Below are 22,064 nucleotides of genomic sequence, written 5' to 3'. Positions count from 1 at the left end.
CATTAGATGCAAAAGTTTAACTTTACGCTATTACCATCAAAAAATATTAGGGTCTTTAGAATTTGAATTAAAAAAAAAGAATTTCATAGTCTAATGTTTTTTATATTTTAAAAATCAAAATTAGAAAATAGTCGGGCATATGATAGTGGTGAAACTGTAATTTATCTTAATGAAACTTCGCGAGGAAGGCTTAGACCAGTTCGTAGCTCCTTCCCTCGTTCGTTCGCTCTCTCTCTCTCTCTCTCTCCTCTTGCTGACATCAGCGGTCCCACAAATGGAAGGTGACAGCACATTATTGGTTTCCTAGGTTCGGACACTTCATCCTTCCAGCTTCGCTCTCATCCTTCTGTAAAATCTCCAAAATACCCCTACATTTTCCACAACATTAGGATTCTTTTGGGTAGAGTATGTGCTGCGTGGATCGGTGTGTAAGTAATATGAAAATCGAATGGCAGGTCACGAATTAATAAAATTGTCATTTTTTTTTATATCAAAAATCGACAGATCAATTGGCAAATAATGTTAGCTTTGAATTGACAATTTGAGTGGATTGGTGATTTATAAAGAATATAATTTAAATTAAAGATTAAAATAATTTAATTTATAAATTAATTAAAATAGTAAAAATTAAAATAAATGCCCATTTCATCTAATACATTGACAAACAAGTAAGTTAAAAATCTAACAATTCAAACAAATTACACAATAACAATCTAACAAGGCAATAAATACTATAACAAAATAACAATATCCAACATAATTCAAGTACAAAGTTATAAATTTAAAAATATTTACAAAATTGGCAGTTTGGTATTATTCTGATACTTGATCCTTGTTTTTATATTGGAATTTGGATCTAAAATATTTATATTGTACAAACAAAATAACTCCAATAAAAATGAAAAATATATAGAAAAGAGAAAGAAAGAGTTGAGATTAGTAGAGAAATAGAGATTGAGGAATGAAAAGAAAGAGCAGGTGGAGAGCTAAGAGAAAGAGAGAGCAAAGAGAGATAGCCACGCACCAAATTAGCAAGCAAAAGATGTGGTGGTGAGTGGAGAAACATCGTCGTTGATCGATAAGGCTAGTGGTGGCGGCCACCAGCAAGACTGGCTATAGTGGCGGCGACAGTGGTGACGACGCCAATCAATCTAATGAATGAGATGTAATGTTGGGTTGTGAATTAGGTTTATTGAGAATTGATTATGGAGTCTTTTAGGAAGAGGGTAAAAAAGCAACTTTTAGCTTTTTACCCATTTTAGGTCACATCATCTCTCACATTTTTTACTCCTAAAAAGATTTGGGTCCGTTTGGGAAGATGGTTTGTAGCTAAAATAGTCACAAAAAACAAAACATCACATCAAATCTATAATCATTACACTCTTCTCTCACAAAAAAAATCAAAAAAGCTAAAAAGTCCTTCCCATGACCAGCTTTTTAGCCCAGGTTAAAATAGCAAAAAAAATCAAAAAGTCAACCCACTTCTCAAACTAACCCAAAAGAGACTAAAAAAGCAAAAAAAAAAATTTAACTTTTTACCAATTTCCTAAAACACTTTTATGTGTGTATGTGTTGGGTCGGGTCGATTAGAATTAGTGGTTTGGCTTGCTCAACCCACCACTTGCGTTGACTCGCCAAAGACTGGACCCCCACCTGCCCAACACGCCCTTCCAGGACTAAAAAAATGCGCTGCTCGAACGATTTTGACAGTTTTGGTGATATTTTGTACACATCTAGGCCAAGTTTGGGAAGACTAAATAAGTGCACTTTTTGTCTTTTTGGACTAAAAAATTGAGATTGAAAATATGGATGTTTGGGTTAACTTTTTGACTTTTTATGGAAAAATGTGTAACAAAAAATTGTAAAAATTGGTTTGTAGAGGAAAATTTGAATTGGGAATTGTGCAGCCGTAATTGTTGACTTTTGGTGAATAGTGTTAACTTTTTAACTTTTTGAGTAACTTTTTGACTTTTTGGCTTATTTGGGACTTCCCAAACTTAGCCCTAGTTTTGCGTATGACTTATAATCTAATTTTTTTTTTTTTTATTATGAAAAGATGTGCAGAAAAGTAAAGCGATGATATGATTCAAATAAACCAATAAGTTAATAAATTGATTTTTTTTAATAGTTTGGGAACTTTGCTTATTAGCTAAAACAATCATCTTTTTTTTTTCTTTATTTTTCTTTTGTCTTTAGTGACTTATTTTTAAAAAAATTATGTCAAAATTTATTTTTATTTTTTTTTGGATTTTTCAGTCTGTCTTGTGTAGACAAATCTATTAAGTAAAAAACTAAAAAAATATTTAAAAAACCAAAATAAGCCCACAAAAAAAAAAAAAAAAAACTCTACTATTTTTGTCTTGTTTTTTTTGCCTTTTCAAAGCTTTTTTTTGGATATTTTTATTAAAAAAAATTAATTTTTTTTATTCGTCTTGTCTCATTGAATCTAGAAACTTTTAAACTTTTTAATTTTTTTTAATTTTTTTTTGTTTTTAAAAAAATGCCTCATTTGAGAATAGGCTATTATAGTAATTTTTTTAGTTTTTTGGTTAAAATATGAGATAAAAAACTAGTATATTTGGAATAACTTTTTAATTTTTTTACAAAAAGATGTGTAAAAAATAGAGAGAAATGAGAATTTTTAATTTTTTGATATTGGTTATAAGGTTTTTGATTTTTTTTTTATTAACTTTTTGACTTTTAAACTAGAAGTATTACATGTCAAACGAGACCTCAATAAAAATAAAAATAAATAACAATAACAATAAAAAAATCGACAATGCTAGGTAGCTCAAATTTTTGTGGCTCAAATGGCTCAAATCTGTCAAAACGACGTCGTTTTGACAGATTTTGAGTTCAAAACGACGTCGTTTTGACAGATTTGAGCCATTTGAGCCACAAAAATTTGAGCTACCAAACATTTTCCTAAAAAAATACCAAACCAAACCAAACCAAATCTCAGACACACATTGGGGTGAGCTAAGGCACCTTAATTTCGAATTTTTTTTTTAATTATAGTAACCTTTTTTTTCAAATTATATCAATTTTTTTATTTTTATTTTTTCAATTCATCCTATGTAAACAAATTTAAAAAATTTGAAGAATTCTAAAAAATAAAAAACAAAAATAAAAATCTACTATTTATTTATTTATTTTTATTTTTTCTAAACTAATTTTGGATTTTTTTAAAAAAAAAATTTAATTTCCCGATCTGTCTTTATCAAGCTGAATCTAAAAGACCAATTTTTTCTAACTCAAGACGAAAAATAATACAAAGGCACTATTTGACATCTCCTATAAAAGTATCTTTTTTTTTCTTTTTATCTTTTTTATCACATCACCACTCTATTTTTTTGTATATCATTTTGTAAAAAAATAAAAAAATATACTTATTTAGATTTTTCCAAACACCCTCCAAATAAGCAAATCTTAAAATGTTTGACAACACTGTTATTAGCTTATTAGTTTTTTTTTTAAAATTAATTTATTAATTTATTTGAATCATATCATTTGTTGTTTTTTCACATCTTTTTATAATAAATATATATATATATATATAGGCCTCGTTTGGGAAGTGACTATTTTAGTAGGCTATTTGGCTTTTTGATTATTTTAATAAGTTATTTTAGTTTTGTGTTTGGGAAGTTGAGTTAAATTTTTAGGTTGATTGTTGTATTGAAAAATGTGTTTGAAATGATGTTTAAATTGAAATTACAAATTTACCCTTCACTTTATTTTTTCACAAAGTTAAGGAATAGGGGTAATAGTGTAATTTACCAAACCTGCAGCCTACACTGTGGGCGGCAGTGTAGGCTGCACTGCTGCAGCAGCCGACTGAAAATCAAATTTTCTTTTTTTTTTGAAAATCAAGAAAAAGTTTGCTACAGTTAGCTTTTGGGCTGATTTTCATATTTAGGCTATAATATCCTAAATCTCAAGTTGCCAAACAGCCCCATAATCAGCATATAATGTAAAATAGGGGGCAGAATTGGAAATTAATCCGAAGCAAAGCACGATTACACACTCCACTACACAGACCTACCGGTTCCTTCACCCACGCGGTATATACACAGATTTGAAGCCGCGGCTTCTTCATCCAGCTTCTCTCTCTATATCTATCTCTCTCACTTTCTCCGTTGCTTCCTTCTTCAATTCAAACCCCACGTCTTTGAAACCCCACCGAATTTTCTTTGAATCTCATACATCCTCTCTTTCGATTTGTTTATCCATTACCTATGCTACCTCTCTAGGTTTTTAATTCTTCATTTCGATCCATACCCACTTTCCCTTTCTTTTCTCTCTCTCTCTCTCTCTCTAGCGATGTCTCTCTCTAAAATTTTGGCGGAGGAGTCTCTTCCGGTTGGGTACCGATTTCGCCCTACCGACGAAGAACTCATCAATCACTATCTGAAGTTGAAGATCAACGGCGATGAGAAGCAAGTCAGTGTTATTCGAGAGATCGATGTCTGCAAATGCGAACCCTGGGATTTGCCTGGTAAAACTACCCACATAAAAAATTATAAAGTTAAAATTTTGGGTTTTTTTGCTTTGATTATTGATATGTACTTGATTAAAAGCCCTAATTTTGGGTTTGATTTGATCTATTTTTATGCAGATAAATCGGCGATAAAGACGAATGATGAAGAGTGGTTCTTTTTCTGTCCTAAAGATCGCAAGTATCAGAATGGGCATCGATTGAACAGAGCGACTGTGGCTGGGTACTGGAAGGCCACGGGTAAGGATAGGTCTATCAGGTCTCTGAGGGGAACCACTGTGATTGGCATGAAGAAGACTTTGGTTTTCTATGAGGGTCGTGCGCCGAATGGCCAGAGGACTAATTGGGTAATTCACGAGTACCGCGCAACTAGTGAGGACCTTGATGGCACTAAACCAGGACAGGTTCGACTTCAATTTATACACAATTGTACTAATTTTGATATGCCCTTTATTTATAGATCTGATTTACTTGAATTCGTGTTGGGTTATCAATTTGGTTGTGATGTGATTGATTCTTTCATGTATTGGTTTGTGGGTAATTAATACCCATTTGCTTAAATCATGTTTTACTTTGTATATGTATGAGGAGGTATTGGTTTCAATGAAATGAAGGTGTCATTTCTGTTTCTTTTGAACGTTAGTTTGTAGTTTAACATGGAGATTTTTTTTTTTTTTTTTTTTTTATGTTGTCCAAATTAATTTTGAAATAGGGTCTTTAAAAAAATCCTAAAATGCCTTTTATTAAGCTATCTTGGAAAAAATATCGCGATTTCACTGCTTTGGCTTTTAGGAAACATAATGAGCTTGTTCTTGGGGTTACTTACTTGTAGGATATGATGGGATGGGATGGGATGGGATGGAATGGAATGGAAATTTTTTTTAGTGTAATTGATAGTTTGTTTTATGGATTGAATGGTTCTGATTTCTTTGGACTGCATAGTTTGTGCATGATGAGTTTAGTATGGTATATGTTGATGTAGAGCTCTACTATTTATGAATGATAATTATCATGATTACCATTGAAAAATTTCAGCTTTGTGTTTTCTTTTGATTCAACCTGGTGGGATGGTTCAATTTATCAGCAGAGTGTTTCTTGGAGATCCCGAGTTTCTTCACTGACATATTTTGAGTTTTATTCAAATACTGATTCAATTCATTTCAACAATTTTTTTTCCTGCAGGGTTCCTTTGTCCTGTGTAAGTTAATGAAGAAGCACGATGAGAAGCTAAAAGGAAAGCTGGAAGAGATCGCTGAAGCTTCGAACTCTGACGAAATTGAAGAACATGTTTTGTCTCCAGCCACAGTTAAATCAATTGCTGAGGATATGCAATCGGAGCCAGTAACTCCAATGACGAGCTGTCTTCCTGCAATTTCTTACAATACATCTCATGATGCTTCAATACCTATTGATTGGTCCAACGATAGCTGTGGTGATATGCAATCGGAGCCAGTAACTCCAATGACAAGCACCAAAGCTGAAAAGCCACCTTCTAGCAGTGGGAGTTTCCTTCCTGCAATTTCTGACAATACATCTCTTGATGCTCCGCAACCTATTGATTGGTCCAGCAATAGCTATGGTGCTGTTGATGCAGGAGAAAAATCTTTTGTCCAGGTGGGTAGGGAAATTTTACTTCTAGTTTAATTTGTCAATTCTCTTTGTGGAGAGCATGAAATTCAAATAATTTTATTTACTTATTATTTCTTGATTTCTTTAGGAGGATTACGAGCTAGAAGAAATGTTGAGAATATTTCGTGATGATCCAATTGAGGAACGACCAGATGGCAACGGCAAAATCTTCTCCCCGTTGCACGTGCAGATGCAGGTGGAGTTTGGATCTTCATATGAATTTCGGTACCCTGGCGCTAGTGATATGGGTCACAGCCACAACGGGGTGCCATTTCAGTATGGCACAAATAATGCACAGGATATTACTGAGTTCTTGGATTCAGTCCTAGTTTCCTCAGATGAAAGTGAGGGCGCCCCTTCTTATGATAATGTTACGGACAGAGTCTGGAGTGACTCAAATGCACAAGTGGCCCAAGCACAGGTATAATTAAGTCTTTGAGCACCTTACAGGCTTTATGATTTTGCAAGTTCATGACTTCAAGTTGTGATGCTGTGCAACTCAAGTAACATAAATTTTGTAATGTTTTTATGGTGCTTGCATATTAGGAAACAGAAACTTGTGACACAAGTACACAATGGTTTTATATATTTATTGTATTACATATAAATATTTTATTCAAAGATAATGAAAAAATTAAATTTAACACTATTTTCTAGAGTTTAAAAGAGGAGAAATTAACACTACATTGTTTTTCTTTATTATTGGATCCCACGTTATTTTGTTCAAACTTGTGAAGTCTTTCACATGTTTCTACACGATGGACATGTATGCCTAAACAATGTATACCAACCGTCCGAACGAAGATTGGTCTAAAAATTATAAGTTAATAGGACATGTTTGGACTTGTGTCCGACTGTGTCGGGAAGTGTCCAAGAGAGTGTTGGTGTTCAATACATATTCAACACGGGCACCATCTTCTTAGTAGTGTAAGTTCTTAGCTTGCATACTCTTCCATCTGATGTGTTATTTAGATGAATTCTGATAGTAGTAAATTAATCCTAATCTGCTCTTCTGTACCCCAGTTTGTAGCTGATTTTGAAGGCTATGGACAGTTTGGGCAGAATATTGATGAGGATCATCCTGTATCTAGGGCAATGGGTGCAGCAAATTTTGTCAACAGTCTTGAAGAATCAATTAGTAATAGCAATGCTGTTGGCAATGATGATATTTCTGGAACTGGAATCAGAATAAGGTCTCGCCAAGTTCATAATCGGCCCAGTGCTGAGAATTCCGAGGTGCAGGGAACTGCACCAAGAAGAATTCGGTTGCAGAAGAAACTCCAGGTTGAATCATTTTACGGCAGCCATGAAGCAGAACGCGTAGTGGCTAAGGTGAAAAGTTTGTCAGTGAAGCTCATGTTAGGATTGCCATAATGCCTCTGCTGGGTTTGTAAACTCCATTTAATTGTTATTTGCAGGCTGAAGAAGAAGCTAAGGAAGAAAATGCTGCTACTATTGGTGCTGCCGCTAGTTTGAAAGTAACATCAAGAGGCTACAAAGAGGTTTCTCCTGGAGCCTTGAAGAGTCGGGCATTTCGTCGGATTTCATATGTGTTCAAGGCAGTTCTTGTGGTTGTAGGTTTGTCCGTAGCCTCTGTGGGCATATGGAGATGCCTTAACTTTTGAGTGTGTATAATTGGCCCTAGTTTTGGTATGTGATTAGGATAAAGCTGGGTCGGGGTTATTTTCATTTTGTTTATGTTTATATTTAATATATACTTTTAACTCTTTACAGCTAGAGATATACTATATGCAGATGCAGTACATTTAACTTCGAAATCATCTTCTGATTTGGGAGTTTTCTTGTCAGTGATATAACTGGAATTTTGTTTTTGTATATGTTGTGCTCTCGAAGTCTGAACAGTGTTACTTTTGACGTCGTTGATTGTATTATTTTAGTAACTTTTTGACTAAAATATAAGATAAAAATAATTATTTCAGTATGTTTGGAATAATTTTTTAGTTTTTTACAAAAAAAAAATGTGTAAAAAATTCAGTAAAAAAGAGAAATTTTGACTTTTTGATGTAGATTGTAAATTTTTTGTTTTTTTAATAATTTTTTGATCTTTTTTTTTGACTAAAACACTCGCATGTCCTTCATTCCATTTTTGACTGGGTTTTCCTCCTAAAACTGGATCTAATTTTTCATCAAGTAAAATTTGTTTTGAGGTTAGGTGTGTCTGTTTGAGGGAACACTACAGTGCTTAGTACTTGTGTAGTTTGATTTATTCTGATGTATATAGAACTGTTCTCCAATATAATTTTGAAAATGTTACGGTTTGAAGTAAAATTTTTCAGATACATTTTTTCTTCAGAGTTAATAGTTATTTTTGGAGAAAAATGATATATATAAGGTCACTTTTTAGATTTATTTTTTAAGTTTAATGTATAAGTGATGTAATTGGTTGATAATTAGAGAAGATGTATCAATATCTTAATTGATTATCACATCTTTGAGTTTGAAAAATGAGTCTAATTTTTAATCTTGAATAGCAATATTTATTTTCAGATTAGATCAAGATAAGTGTATTTATTACTTTTATGGCATGTAAAAATTTGCAATTTTAAAGCAGCAAAGAAAATTTGTAAATTTTATTTTAAAGCCAGTGGTAGGAAAAAAAGTGTGTATTTTTTTTGGGGGGTGTAAATTACAAACACATTTCTTGAGTTTTGTTTATAATAAAATTGTCTCTTCTTCTTTTAAAAATTACATCTCGTCTTCTAAAGTTTATAATTTTATTACAGATGACCATTTTTATTAATAAATTATCAAATTAATTAATAATTTTTAATAATGTCAAAAAATTATTTTAACTACTAATTAAGGTAATTTTATTATTGTATATGAGATCGATTAAAAATTTATTTTTCTAGTTAATTATGTTGAATAAAAAAATTTAACAAGAAAGTATTTGTAATTTTTCAAACTATAAGAAGTAATTTATATTTTAAGTAAATTTGAAGAGGTGTATTTGTAATTTATTATTAGTATTTTTAAATTGAAAAGGAGTTGTACAAAAAAGAACAAGAAAATGATTGTGGAAATGCCTACATTCCATTTCAAATATATTAACCCTTCAGTATTTAAAATACGGGGACAATTACAAAAATAAATTTAGGATTTGACTCTCGTAATAAAATAAATTTTTAATATTATTAAATTAAATTCTAATTTTTTGATTTGTCAAAAAAATAATGTTTTAGTTATTAGTTGGCTACCATGATACTCCTAAGAGCTTATTCCAAAATTTATGTAACTCAAGTTGGAACCATGGTTCCACTATATTAAATTTTTTTTTTTTGAATCAATCAATAATAAATAATTAAAATAAATAAATTTTTAATATTTAAATACTACACAAACAAAGAGTACCAAACCAAACCAACCTAAAGAGCTTCTGTGCTTTGGTTCATTAGGTAATTTGAACACTCCTACCAGTCATAGGTACTAATCTAGCAATTGATTTTCATCGATAAAAAATAAAATTAAAAAAAAAAAAAAAAACTCAACTCAATAGATATACATAATATATATATATATATATATTGTAATTTCTCTTATATTAGTCAAATGTGAATTAGGGCACTTCCAACTCTTCACTATTTTATCTTCCATCTAATTTGATTTTAAATTCAAGTAAAAATTTAATTTGAACTATTCCAACATTTTCGTCAAAAATTATTTTAAATTTTTTCCCTTATCCCAAATTTTCCATTTCATCAAATTTGATTGGAAAAAAAAAAAAATCAATTCCAACATCTATTTTTTCTTTTTAAATTTTTATCAAATTCAAATTTCATAAATATTTAATAGTTTTTGAATTTTCAATTTGATAAAAAATAATCTTTTCTTAATTTCATAAATATTTAATGAAAAAAATTAAAATAGTTTTTGAATATATTTTATTAAATTTAAATGTGATAAAAAAAAGTTCAGAATTTTTTTATTACCAAAAAAAAAAAAAAAGAGTTCAGAATTAAAGATGTCGATTATAAAAATTAATTAATTATGCATTGTGAATAAGTGACCGATACAAGCGAATTTATTCACGGGTTATTGATGTTCTGAAATGAGACAACTCTTTATATTTGGGGTGGAATATCAATAAATTTTAAAATATAATTTTATGAATTATTTATTTATATATTTATTTTTTCTTCTTATGAACTCATAAGTCTAATTAAAGTAAAAATAATATAAAATGGTAGTCATTTACACGTTGGGAGTAATTTTTAAGGGATAAAAATAGATTTCTTTAAATGTAAAATTACACACTTAGACAAGCCACACACTAGAGGTTTTAGATTTTTTCTCATTTTAAAACAATTCTCACATTACAATAATGTAACATTTCAATGTAACATACTAAAAAACTCTTTAGTGTATTGTTTTCAAACATAATAACGTAATACTCCAAAAAAAAAAAACTCCTTGGCGTACTATTTCCAAACGTAAGACTTCAATGTAACACGCAAAAAAACTTCTTAGTGTATTTTTCTAAACGTAACACTCCAATCAATGTAATTACAAACGTAATACTTTAAATACGCAAAAATATTAAAAAACTCTTTAGTGTATTTTTCTCAAACGTAACACTCACAGTTTAAAACTATACATTTGTCCAAAGCTTACTAAGGAATTTTGAACTCCTTTTAAAATGGTTTGAAGAATCCCATATTCATTTTTTAGAGTGCTACATTAAAGCGTTACGTTTTAAAAAAAAAAAAATACACTAATACATTTTTTTCATATGTTTTATTGGAGTATTACACTAAGAAGTTTTTTTAGAGTATTATTGTTAGCACCATAAATCTGCAATTTTATTATTATATAATTGCAGGACACGTGGCATCCTCTTATTCATTTGGAAGTTAAAAGAAGTTATAGAGATAATGGAGAATATGAAGGACAAAGTGGATGAGTGGAAGGACACATGGCAAGACAAGAATGAAGATGGAAGAAATGGGTAGTTACTAAGTAGTTATTGCTGTATTTTTTCCTCTATAAATAGCCATTAATGGCCACATTGTAAAGGTCCAGAACTTAAATCAAAGACAATTGATTTCAATATTTCTTGTCATTTTCCTTATCTTAGGAGTAGTTTAACATAGATTTATATCTCGAAGCATTTATTTTCAGTATTTTCATTTCGAAGCATTTTATGTACTTTCTTTTCGAAGCATAGGAGTAGAGGTAAGTATTTATTACTTTGATTGTTCACTCAATCATCTTTCTCCGTCCCTTTTTCTTCTTTTACTTTTTCTTTTCGCTACACTTGGCAAATTTGAAGTCCTCTTCGTTGAGGCAAAAGAACCGTCAACACAATCGCTTGGTAATTGGCTTGAATTTAATCTGTAAGGATTTTTCAATCCTTGCTGGCACGCTCGCATTTATGATATTTTCCTTCGTAGGAAAAATAAGCCAACAATTATGTTTGAGTGTTACATTAGAGTGTTACAGTTTGAAATTATACATTTGCATAAAACTTACAAAGGAGTTTTTGTATTTCTTTTGAAATGTTTGAAGAATCTCACATTCTTTTGGAATGTTTGAAGAATCCGATATTTCAGGTCATTTTTGTACTTCTTTTGAAATGTGAAAGAAGTAATGTACGAAAAATCTCACATTTCAATTCATTCCAAATAAAAAATTCTCCTATAAAAATTCATACAAAATTTGATTCTCATAAATTGTGCTTCTTACCTTTCTAGCATAAAATAAAAAAAAGGAAAAATAATATAAATAAAAGTATAACCAAAAATCCAATTTTCAAATAATATGTTAAATTTACCTTTTTAAAATTAACGGGACTAATTGGTCTATAAGAAAATCTTTGAGACTAAATGGATCACTATTTCTCAAGATGAGATTTATAGATAAATTTTTCAGTAAGGTTTTTGTTTATTTATTTTTATTTTTATTTTTTCGCACATGTGTGGCATAATTCCACTTTTTTATGTTTTATTTTATACCTCACTGGGTAAAATATAAAACTAATGAAAACAACTTGTAGAATAAGGTTAACTTGAGATAGGTCAACCCAACAATGATAGGTGACCCAAAAAATCGTAACCCGAATAATTACAGCAATCACTCTTATTTTGTCTGATAATGTCAAGATTTCTCCTTCTGTCAAATTGTTTCAAACGGTATTAGCTTTTTCTTTAATAAATTACCTTATTGCCCTTCCTTTTAAAATATTAAAAAATATTTTTGGATTGGAGGACAGGTTTGGAAGAAGCAAACAATGTTTGGAACAGTATTTTTGGATTTCTTTTTTTAAAATATTAAAAAATGTTTAAAAAATTTTGTTTTTTATTTTAAAAATATAAATTTTATTTAAATATTTTATTTTATTTTGTAAATATTATAATTTTTTTAATTTTAATATTTTAAACTCAAAACACAATTTCACACTCAAATCGTAACCAAATACATAACTCAAAACTCAATTCAAAAATTATTTTCAAATCTCATAACCAAATACATAACTCAACACTCCACACTATTTTCCAAACTCAACATTTGAATCGTAACCAAACACATAACAAAAAAATTAAAATATTTAAAAATATATTTATAAAATAAAATAAAATATTTAAAATAAAAACTATATATTTAAATAAAAAATAAAATTTTTAAATTTTTAAAAAATATATTTAAAATATTAAAAAAAATACAACACATAGATGTATGGAATATAATGCACATTAAAATAAATAAATAAATATTTAAAATATAAAATATTTACCCTAAAAAAAATAAATTCAAAAAATTTTAAAATTTATAACTAAACAAATTTTTTTCTTTTCAAAACTCAAAATACAACTCCACACTCAAATCATGATTCTAAATGTAATTTTAAAAAATAAAATAATTTTTTTTTGAAATTTTTTTCCTTTTAAAATAGAGTTTTTGAAAACGTTTGGTTTTGAATTTTGAAATGAGTTTTAAGTTTGTGTTTGACTATGAGTTTTGAAAATAATTTTTAAATTGTGTTTTGAGTAAAAACATGTTCTGATTTTTTTTTTTTTTTTTTTTTTTTTTTTTTTTTTTGAAACATGTTTGGTTCTCTTTTAGAATCACAATTTCAATTTCAATTTTTTTTTTCAAAACTAGAGTCTTAACCAAATATACAACTCAAAACTCAATTCAAAAATTATTTTCAAAACTCATAACCAAACACAAAGTTAAAAAAATAAAAACTTTTGTTAAATATATTTTTTTAATATTAAAAATTTTATTTTTTATTTTAAATATATAATTTTTATTTTAAATATATAGTTTTTACTTTAAATATTTTATTTTATTTTATAAACATATTTTTAAATATTTTAATTTTTTTGTTATGCGTTTGGTTACGATTTGAGTGTAGAGTTTTGAAAGTAGTGTAGAGTATCGAGTTATGTGTTTGGTTATGAGGTTTGAAAATAATTTTTGAATTGAGTTTTGAGTTATGTGTTTGGTTACGATTTGAATGTGAAATTGTGTTTTGAGTTTAAAATATTAAAATTAAAAAAACTAAAATATTTTACAAAATAAAATAAAATATTTAAAAATATTTAAATAAAAATTATATATTTAACATAAAAAATAAGTTTTTTTTAAACATTTTTTAATATTTAAAAAAAATAAATTCAAAAATACTATTCCAAATACTGTTTATTTCTTCCAAACCTGTCATCCAATCTGAAAATATTTTTTAATATTTTAAAAAGAAGGGCAATAAGGTAATTTATTATAGAAAAAGTTAACACTATTTGGAACAATTTGACAGAAGGGGAAATCTTGATATTATTAGGTAAAATAGGAGAGATTACTGTAATTATTCAAACTACGGGAGAGGTCTCTGTATTTGTCAGAAACTTCAAGAGAGGTAAATGTAACTTACCCTTTTTAGCATAAGGTTCGTGCCCTCGTTTGGAAAGTTGGATTTGTAGTCAAAGAATTAAAAAAGTCGCTATTTTTTTTTTTTAAATAGTATTTACAAAGAAATTACTTCTGTATATAATTATTACAATTTATTTAAATATATAGTAAAGTAACAATAATAAAAGGACTATCAAAATAATCCAAACTCAAGTAATAAATTAAAAATGAATAAACTGTAACAAAATATTATTTAAATATCACCGTTTTTGCATTTTTAATTATAAAATTGCTAATTAAATTTGCATAATCTAACTTATCAACTAAATACTTTTCAATGGATAAAATTACTAATTCATTCAATTTTATTTGTGAGATAGTTGATAGAAAGTAGATTTTAATCAACTTTAAATTCAAAAATGTGTTTTTTCCCGCAAAATATATTGATGAAACAGTTCGTTCCAGATGGAACGGGTCAGATTGATCCACACTCCTCAAGCCTATGTCTGAATAACCAAGCCCACCAGAAGACCTGCACAAGAGTTCAACGGAGAACGGGGAATTCCCCAGCGAACACTCTGACGAGTAAGTTAGAGAAAGAAGTGAAATGTGTAGATAGATTAGAGATAGAAAAGCTTAACCTTCTTCCTGTCTTCGACGTCTGCTTATATCCTCTGGTAATCATTTCGTTATCCCTTCTGACCTGTCACCTTGGGCGAAAGTCTATGCTCTAGCTTGCATTGTTCATGGTGAAGCCGTTCCGTCCCGACGGAGAGGGGTTGTCATAATAAATGCTGTAAGGGGCTTCATTAATGGCAATGTGCAGTGGCAATAACTTTGCAGATCTTTGTCTGTTTACGTGGCTTGCCCTCCTCTTGACATGTGTCTTGATATCATTGGTTCTTATTGCTATGTGGGGCTTTGGCAGTGCTGGGCCTTAGTATTTGAGTTGTGTATTGGGCCCTAAATGGTGGGTTATAATCTTTATGGGCTTACCCATGTCAGTAGTCTCTCATTCCTAAGTGCAGCTTTAGTCCAACGAAGGGAATAATTAAGAAAATGAGGGTTGTGAGAGACCGGTAGGGTGAAGGTCGACCAAGAGGAGTGACCAAGCATAAGGAGGGCCGACCGCGAAGGGTGGCCAAGTGGAAGGACCGATCATGAGGAGGGCCGATCGTGAAGGGTGGCCAAGTGGAAGGACCGATCATGAGGAGGGCTGATCGCGAAGGGTGGTCGAGTGGAGGGACCGATCACGAGGAGGGCCGACCGCGAAGGGTGGCCGAGTGGAGGGACCGATCATGAGGAGGGCCGACTGCGAAGGGTGGCCGAGTGGAGGGACCGATCACGAGGAGGGCCGACCACGAAGGGTGGCAAAGTGGAGGGACCGATCACGCAGAGGGCCGACCGTGAAGGATGGCCGAGTGGAGGGACCGATCACGCAGAGGGCCGACCGCGAAGGGTAGGTGGTGAGTGGCGCGGGGCTCGAGAGACGGGGTGGTACGTTTTTGAAGTGAAGTGGAATAGATAGGGAAGGGGAAATGGGCAATGGATCGTGGTCGTACACGTGGTCGAATCTCGTAGTGGGGGAGGTTAGGCGTTGGGCAAGAAGTGAAGCGATAGATCATTATAGGGTGTTGAAAAGACAGTTTTGGCGGATTTTTGAAAATTTTCAAACTGGCAAAAATTAATTGTGACCCTTGGAATATAAGCAAGCCGTGGGCCTTTGGTATTATTCGCTTTACCTACCTTTTTGTAAAAAATCAAAACATTCCAAGTGTAAACTCCTTCGTTGCTAGCGATACACCCCTACAACGCTTTGTGAATTTTCTTGCGCCCGCATCCGAAGCTATTCACAGACATACAAGAGAGATGTCCAAGAGGAAGCAACAAACGCAAGGGTTGATCCACTAGGTGACGACGATGTGGTGGGTTTGGCAGAATAATACCGTATGGAGCGTAGGGGGGAAGGGAGCGAGTCAAGCGATGCGGGCTCGCCCTAGGACAATAATCTCGGCCGCAAGGCCTATCAGTCAGGTGGAGCCACACCATTGGCACACCAAACCGGATAGATCCGTACTAACAGTAGAGGAGTTAGAGGGAATAAGGAAGAAGTACCAAATACCCTCGGAGATAGGGCTAAGATTGCCCACAACAACGGAAAGGGCATCAGATGTGCGGTCGGGCAAATTTAGCCTCTACGAAGAAGCATTGCGAGGAGGGTTGAGGCTACCCCTCCCTCAAGTTGTGGTGGATGTGCTAAGCAAGCTAGGGGCGGCGCCAGGGCAATTGATGCCGAACGCCTGGAAGATAGTAATGGCGTGCGCGAGTGCTTGGCCGCGGGCGACCGGAGGGACGGCGATGTCAGTTGAGTAGTTCTTCTCCTACTACAAGGCCTCTGGTCAGCAGGAGACCTGGGTGACGTTGCAAGCGGTGGCAGGGAGAGGTCTGGTGGCAAGTCTTCAATCGTCGATGAAGGGGTGGAGACCGAGATGGTTCTTTGTGACGGAGAACGGTGGGGCTGGGGCATGCACCACGTGGAAGGTTCCCACCAAATCAGTCGAACCTAAGTTAGGCGGTGAGGCTGAAGACCCGGTGAAGAAGGTAAGGGAATGAAGGGAAGAGAAAAGGCTGAGGTAGGATAAGCTGGTCTTGCCTTCGATGTTGTTCACCCTGAAATTGGGACCGCAACCGTTGGGGGAGGACCCAGCAAAGGAGGAGCTAGAGGCGCAGAGGAAGGCAGAGGAGGAGGAGGAGAGGAGATTGTTCGCCCGAGCGGACAAGTATAAGGAGGCACAACTTGGACTTGCTCCGAAACCGATCGCCAGGGAGCGAATCCGACCGCGCCCGAAGCCATTGGGGGAGAAGGATCTGGGGGGCTTTGAGCCACGACTGCCCCCAGTGAATCCTCTGAAGGAGAGGAATAAAAAGGAGATAGAGTCTTTGAAGAAGAAAAAGAGGGTGAGGGAGAGCGCGGAGGAGCCCGCTGTGAAGAGGAGGAAGGAGGTGACGGCGGAGAAGACCCCCAAAGTGGGGTTGGGGGAAGCAAGGGAGATGGAGAGTGGGGCGACTGCTCAAGGGGCCCAAAGGGAAAAAGAGCCCATGAGTGCCATAGGCCCCAAGATGCAAGTAGAGATTGGGTCAGCTGGCCCTGAGAAGGGGGTGGAGCAGCAGCCCAAGGGGGTTCCTGTGCCCCAAGGAGAGGGGGTCAGGCTGAAGACTGTCATCTACCATGTGCCAGCAGCGTCTGGGCGACTAGAGGGAGAATGAGACCTGGCCAGGACAGCTGCAGATCGCCTTTTGGGGGTAGTGGAAGAAGCGACCGTAAGCTCGGTGGCCGGTTTTACTGAGGCTGAGCTGCTAAGGGGTCTGTGCTACGCCCAAATGGAGGCCACTGCCTTAGCAGGAGCCCTATTGAGAAAGGCGGCGGCTGCCAAAAGCGAAGTGGGGCCACTGAAGGTAAAGTTGGAGGAGGCGAAGGCCCAACTTGAAAGTTTGAGGAGAGAAATTGCTGGATGTAGGAAGACCGCACGAAGTGTGTGTGCTAGGGGGTTGGAAGAGGCCCAGAAGGCCAAGAAGATGCAAGTGTTGGCGATGGTGCAGGGGTGCTCAGCCAATCGAGCCAATGCTGAACTGCTCACGACCGAGTTGGAGCTGGAGGCGGAATGCCGCAAGGTGGTGTCGCTTGAGTTCTAATTGGGGAACTAGTAGAAGAAGCTAGAAGAAGCCCAGGCAGCCTGCACCGTCGCCAACGAATGGTGGGAAGAGGCCATGTCCAATAACGAAGATCTTCACGCTCAATCAATCAAAGAGAAAGAAGAGTTGGATCTGAAGATTGCTGGGCTGGAGAGGACGATGGCGAACGAGTGGGCTAAGTCGATGGAGGAGAAGGCGGGGTTGGAGAAGGAGTTGGAGGAAGAGAATACCAAGTTAGCCTCTGAGAGGGCAGCATACCCCGACTTGTGCATCGCAGCAGTAAAGCAGTTTAAGGGGTCTGCTGACTTCCAGATGGCGATCGATGCTGCGATCGCTAGTAACTTGGCAAGGAAGGCGTCTGGGGGGGCGGCCCGTCGGGAGCGACCGTTGGGAGCAGGAGTGAAGAATAAGTAATCCAGAGCTTCCAGCGGTCGGACTTCTACAAACATGAGATGGCTGAGTTCTAGGACAGCGACTGGAAGATGTTTAAACGCAAAGCAGAAGAGCTGTTCCCAGACTTGGACTTCAGCAGTGTAAAGATTGACGAAGACGACGTGGCCTAGACCCCCCTAGATGAGGGTGTTGAAGAAGAAGACCTTCTCTCAAGTGAAGAGGAATGACTGGAGTGAACAAAATTTGTACTCAGAGTTTTGGTTGTTTTGCTTTTTGTTGTTGTTGTTGTTGATTTTTTTTTTGGGGGGGGGGAATTTCTGTAATGAACTTATGTATAAGTTTGTGAATGAAATAAAAGTATGAGTTGTGTTTATGTTTTTATGCTATTGTCTGTATTGTTTGAGGATCTGCAAAGAATGAAAGTGGTGACTTACACATGGCTTGTGTATAAGTTATTGTGAAGTTTAAAATGTAAGAAAACCTCAACGCAGAGTGAAGTTTAAAATGTAAGAAAATGTTAGAAACGTGAAGTTCTGAATCACGACCCAATAAGGAGCCAGTCTGACTTGTAAGGGTCCCAAAAATGAAGTTTTAAATCACGTTGTAAGGGTGTTCATAAATGAAAGGTTAGGTTGGGAGATGAGACTTAAAAAATGTAAAAAGTGTTAAGAGGCGTAAAAACATGGACCTGGAATTTGACGAAGCATGGTAACTATGCCACAAGCAGGAAGGTGCAAGAGCGGCCTTGGCCGAGCTCTTCATTCGTGCTTAGTTTGGGCTGAGTAATGATTAACTCGGTCGGGCTGACTCTTCAAGTAACTTCAGTCTGGCTGAGGCTTTTCATACTCGGTCTGGCTGAGGCTTTAAGTCACTCAGTCTGGATGAGGCTTTCATGCTCAGTCTGGCTGAGACTTTTCATGCTCAGTCTGGCTGAGGCTTTAAGTGATTCAGTCTAGATGAGTTCTTCATGCTCAGTCTGGCTGAGGCTTTCATGCTCAATCTGGCTGAGGCTTTAAGTGACTCAGTTTGGCTGAGTTCTTCATGCTCAGTCTGGCTGAGGCTGCAATCAAAGTGGTATTGAAATATCATACAGATAACTGAGATATAAGCTTGTTGTCATTAAAGTGTTGCCCATTTGATCAGAGATGTACATCATATGAGAAGAAAATAAGAACATTCAGGTGCGTAGATTGCCAAAAAGGAAATACAGCAAAAGATTGATACAAAAATTAAACTTTTATTGAAAATAGCGCTTCAAGTGCTCGGCGTTCCATGGGTGGGGGAGATCTCGACCCTCCATGTCTCGAAGTCGGTAAGTGCCCGGATGAGGTCTGGCTTTAACAACGTATGGTCCTTTCCATTTGGTTGCCAGTTTGCCCTTAGTCGGATTGTTGGTGGCGAGGGTTACTTTGCACAAAACAAGGTCCCCCACGGCAAACTCCCTTGCTCGGACTTTGTGGTTGTAAAGTGTTCTGATTTTTTGTTGGTATGAGGCCCGTCCGACAGCAGTGGTTTCTCAGAGCTCTTCGATTAGGTATAGGTCTGCCCAACGTAGCTCCTCAGTTAGTTCTGGATTCGGATGTAGAATTCTTGGGGTAGGCAGACTGATTTCCACTGGGATGACCGCCTCAGCGCCGTATGTTAAGCGAAAGAGGGTCTCGCCAGTGGGGGTTCAAGCGGTAGTGCGGTAGGCCTAGAGTACATTCGGTAATTCCTCATCCCAGAGTCCCTTAGCAGCTTCCAACTTGGTCTTGATGATCTTCAGAAGAGAATGATCGGTGACCTCAACTTGGCCATTGGCTTGGAGATGACCTGGGGAAGAGAAACATGGCTGGATTTAAAGCTCTACACAAAATTTCCTGAACTTGGCATTGTCGAATTGTTTGCCGTTGTCGGAGACGATGGCTTGAGGGATGCCAAATTTGCATACGATCGACTGCCAGATGAATCTAGTTGTGTTCCGCTCAGTAATTGTGGCAAGGGGCTTTGCCTCCACCCATTTAGTGAAGTAATCAATGGCGACAATGGCGAATTTGGTTTGGCCTCAGCCAGTGGGCAATGGGCCAACTAGGTCGATCCCCCATTTAGCGAATGGGTAAGGACTGCAAAGTGTGATCAATTCTGTAGGTGGAGCATGGGGGATGTTGGCAAAACACTGGCACTTATCACATTTAAGCACGAAGTCTGTCGCATCTTGATTGAGAGTAGGCCAGAAATAACCAGTGCGAAGTATTTTGTGGGCCAGGGACCTGCCACCAGAATAATTGCCATATACACCCTCGTGGACTTCTCTCATCACGTAGGTCGCTTGAGCAGGGTTGAGGCATCTCAGGTATAGACGTGAAAAGCCACGTTTGTACAAGAGACCACTGACAAGAATGTAATTGGACGACCGGGCTCTGACTTTGGCGGCCTATTGTTTGTCATCTGGCAGTTCCCTCGTTGTCAAAAATAGAAAGATGTCGGACGCCCATGAGATGGGTTCATTTTGGAGGAAGTGGACTTCCTGTTGCTTGGGGGAAATGGCAGGGTGGGTCAAGTACTCGAGGCAGACACCGTGGCTGAGGTCTGACTGGTCTGCAGAGGCTAATTGAGCCATCTCATCTGCCTTGGAGTTTTCTACCGGGGAAATGTGCTTGATATGGAAAGTATTGAAGAGGCGAGCAAGGGGGAGTGCAATATCCCTGTAAGCCCACATTGTGTCTTCCTTGGCATCGAATTCCCCCGTAATTTATCCGACAATAAGCTGGGAATCGCTGAACACTAGGATATGGCTGACACCAATGTCTCTGGCTAGGCGGAGACCTGCTATCAATGCCTCATATTCGGCCTCATTATTGCTTGCATCGAGTAAGAACCAAAGAGCACACTTGAAATAACTGCCCTCGGGGGCGGTGAGGATGAGACCAGCCCCATTGCCTTCTTTGCGGGATGATCCGTCGACGTTGAGGGTCCAAGAATGGGGGTCTTCTGCCTCATTCTGGGGTTAAGGACGTGGTGGGGCCGTGGTTGGAATGGGATTAGTGAATTCTAGGATAAAATTGGTGACAGCCTGCCCTTTGATCGCCGTTCGAGGTTTGTAGGAGATATCAAACTGGCTGAACTTGACTGACCATTGCATTAGTCAGCCGGACAACTCTGGTTGTTGCATGATTTTCTTCAATGGTTGGTCGGTGAGGACGATAATGGAGTGGGCCTGGAAGTAAGGTCGGAGTCGTCTTGAGGCTATGACCAAGGCTAAGGCCATTTTTTCAAGCAATGGGTAGTTCTGTTCTGCTCCCCTGAGAGCCCGACTGATGTAGTAAACCGGTCGTTGGATAGAGCTGTCTTCCCTGATGAGAGTTGCACTAACTGCGGTGTTTGACACGGCCAAATAGAGAAAAAGGGGTTCGCCTGTGATTGCCTGAGAAAGTAAGGGGGGGTTGGCCATGCACTATTTCAACTGCTGAAAGGCCTCTTCGGATTCTGTCATCCACTCAAAAGTTTGCCGAAGAACTTTGAAGAAGGGAAGGCACTTGTCCGTTGCGCGGGAAATGAAGTGGTTGAGGGCGGCAACTCGGCCAATAAGTCGCTGAACCTCCTTAACCGTTCTGAGTGACTGCATTTCAATTAAGGCCTTGATCTTTTCGGGGTTAGCTTCGATGCCCCGTTGATTGACCATGAAACCTAAGAACTTCCCAGATCCTACGTCGAAGGCACATTTCTCCGGATTGAGCTTCATTTGGTATTTTCGTAGGGTGCCGAAGGTCTCTCGCAGGTCGGCCAGATGATCAGTGGAGAGCTTGCTCTTGACTAGCATGTCGTCAACATATACCTCCATGTTCCGGCCTATCTGATGATGAAAGACGACATTGACCAACCGTTGGTAAGTGGCTCCGGCATTTTTCAACCAAAACGGCATCACACGGTAATGGTAAGTGCCCGGTCGGTGATGAAGGAGGTGTGTTCCTGGTCGGATGGGTGCATTAGAATTTGGTTGTACCCA

At 36.2% G+C, this 22,064-nt stretch overlaps 1 protein-coding gene across 1 annotated transcript; it reads left to right on the top strand.

The window, feature by feature from the left end:
• The first annotated feature begins 3,846 nt into the window (after positions 1 to 3,846).
• On the top strand, positions 3,847 to 7,902 carry LOC114293556 (NAC domain-containing protein 62). The gene is made up of 6 exons (XM_028237640.2): positions 3,847 to 4,495; positions 4,616 to 4,899; positions 5,678 to 6,109; positions 6,213 to 6,545; positions 7,148 to 7,456; positions 7,543 to 7,902. The coding sequence occupies exons 1-6, from the start codon at positions 4,321 to 4,323 to the stop codon at positions 7,747 to 7,749; spliced, it is 1,740 nt and encodes a 579-aa protein (XP_028093441.2). The 5' UTR covers positions 3,847 to 4,320; the 3' UTR covers positions 7,750 to 7,902.
• The last annotated feature ends 14,162 nt before the right edge of the window (positions 7,903 to 22,064 follow it).

This window comes from Camellia sinensis, chromosome 1, assembly GCF_055761805.1.
Source record: "Camellia sinensis isolate YWXY chromosome 1, ASM5576180v1, whole genome shotgun sequence".
Taxonomy (NCBI): domain Eukaryota; kingdom Viridiplantae; phylum Streptophyta; class Magnoliopsida; order Ericales; family Theaceae; genus Camellia; species Camellia sinensis.
Note: the sequence above shows the minus strand (reverse complement) of the source record. Positions and strands in the feature narration are given on the sequence as shown.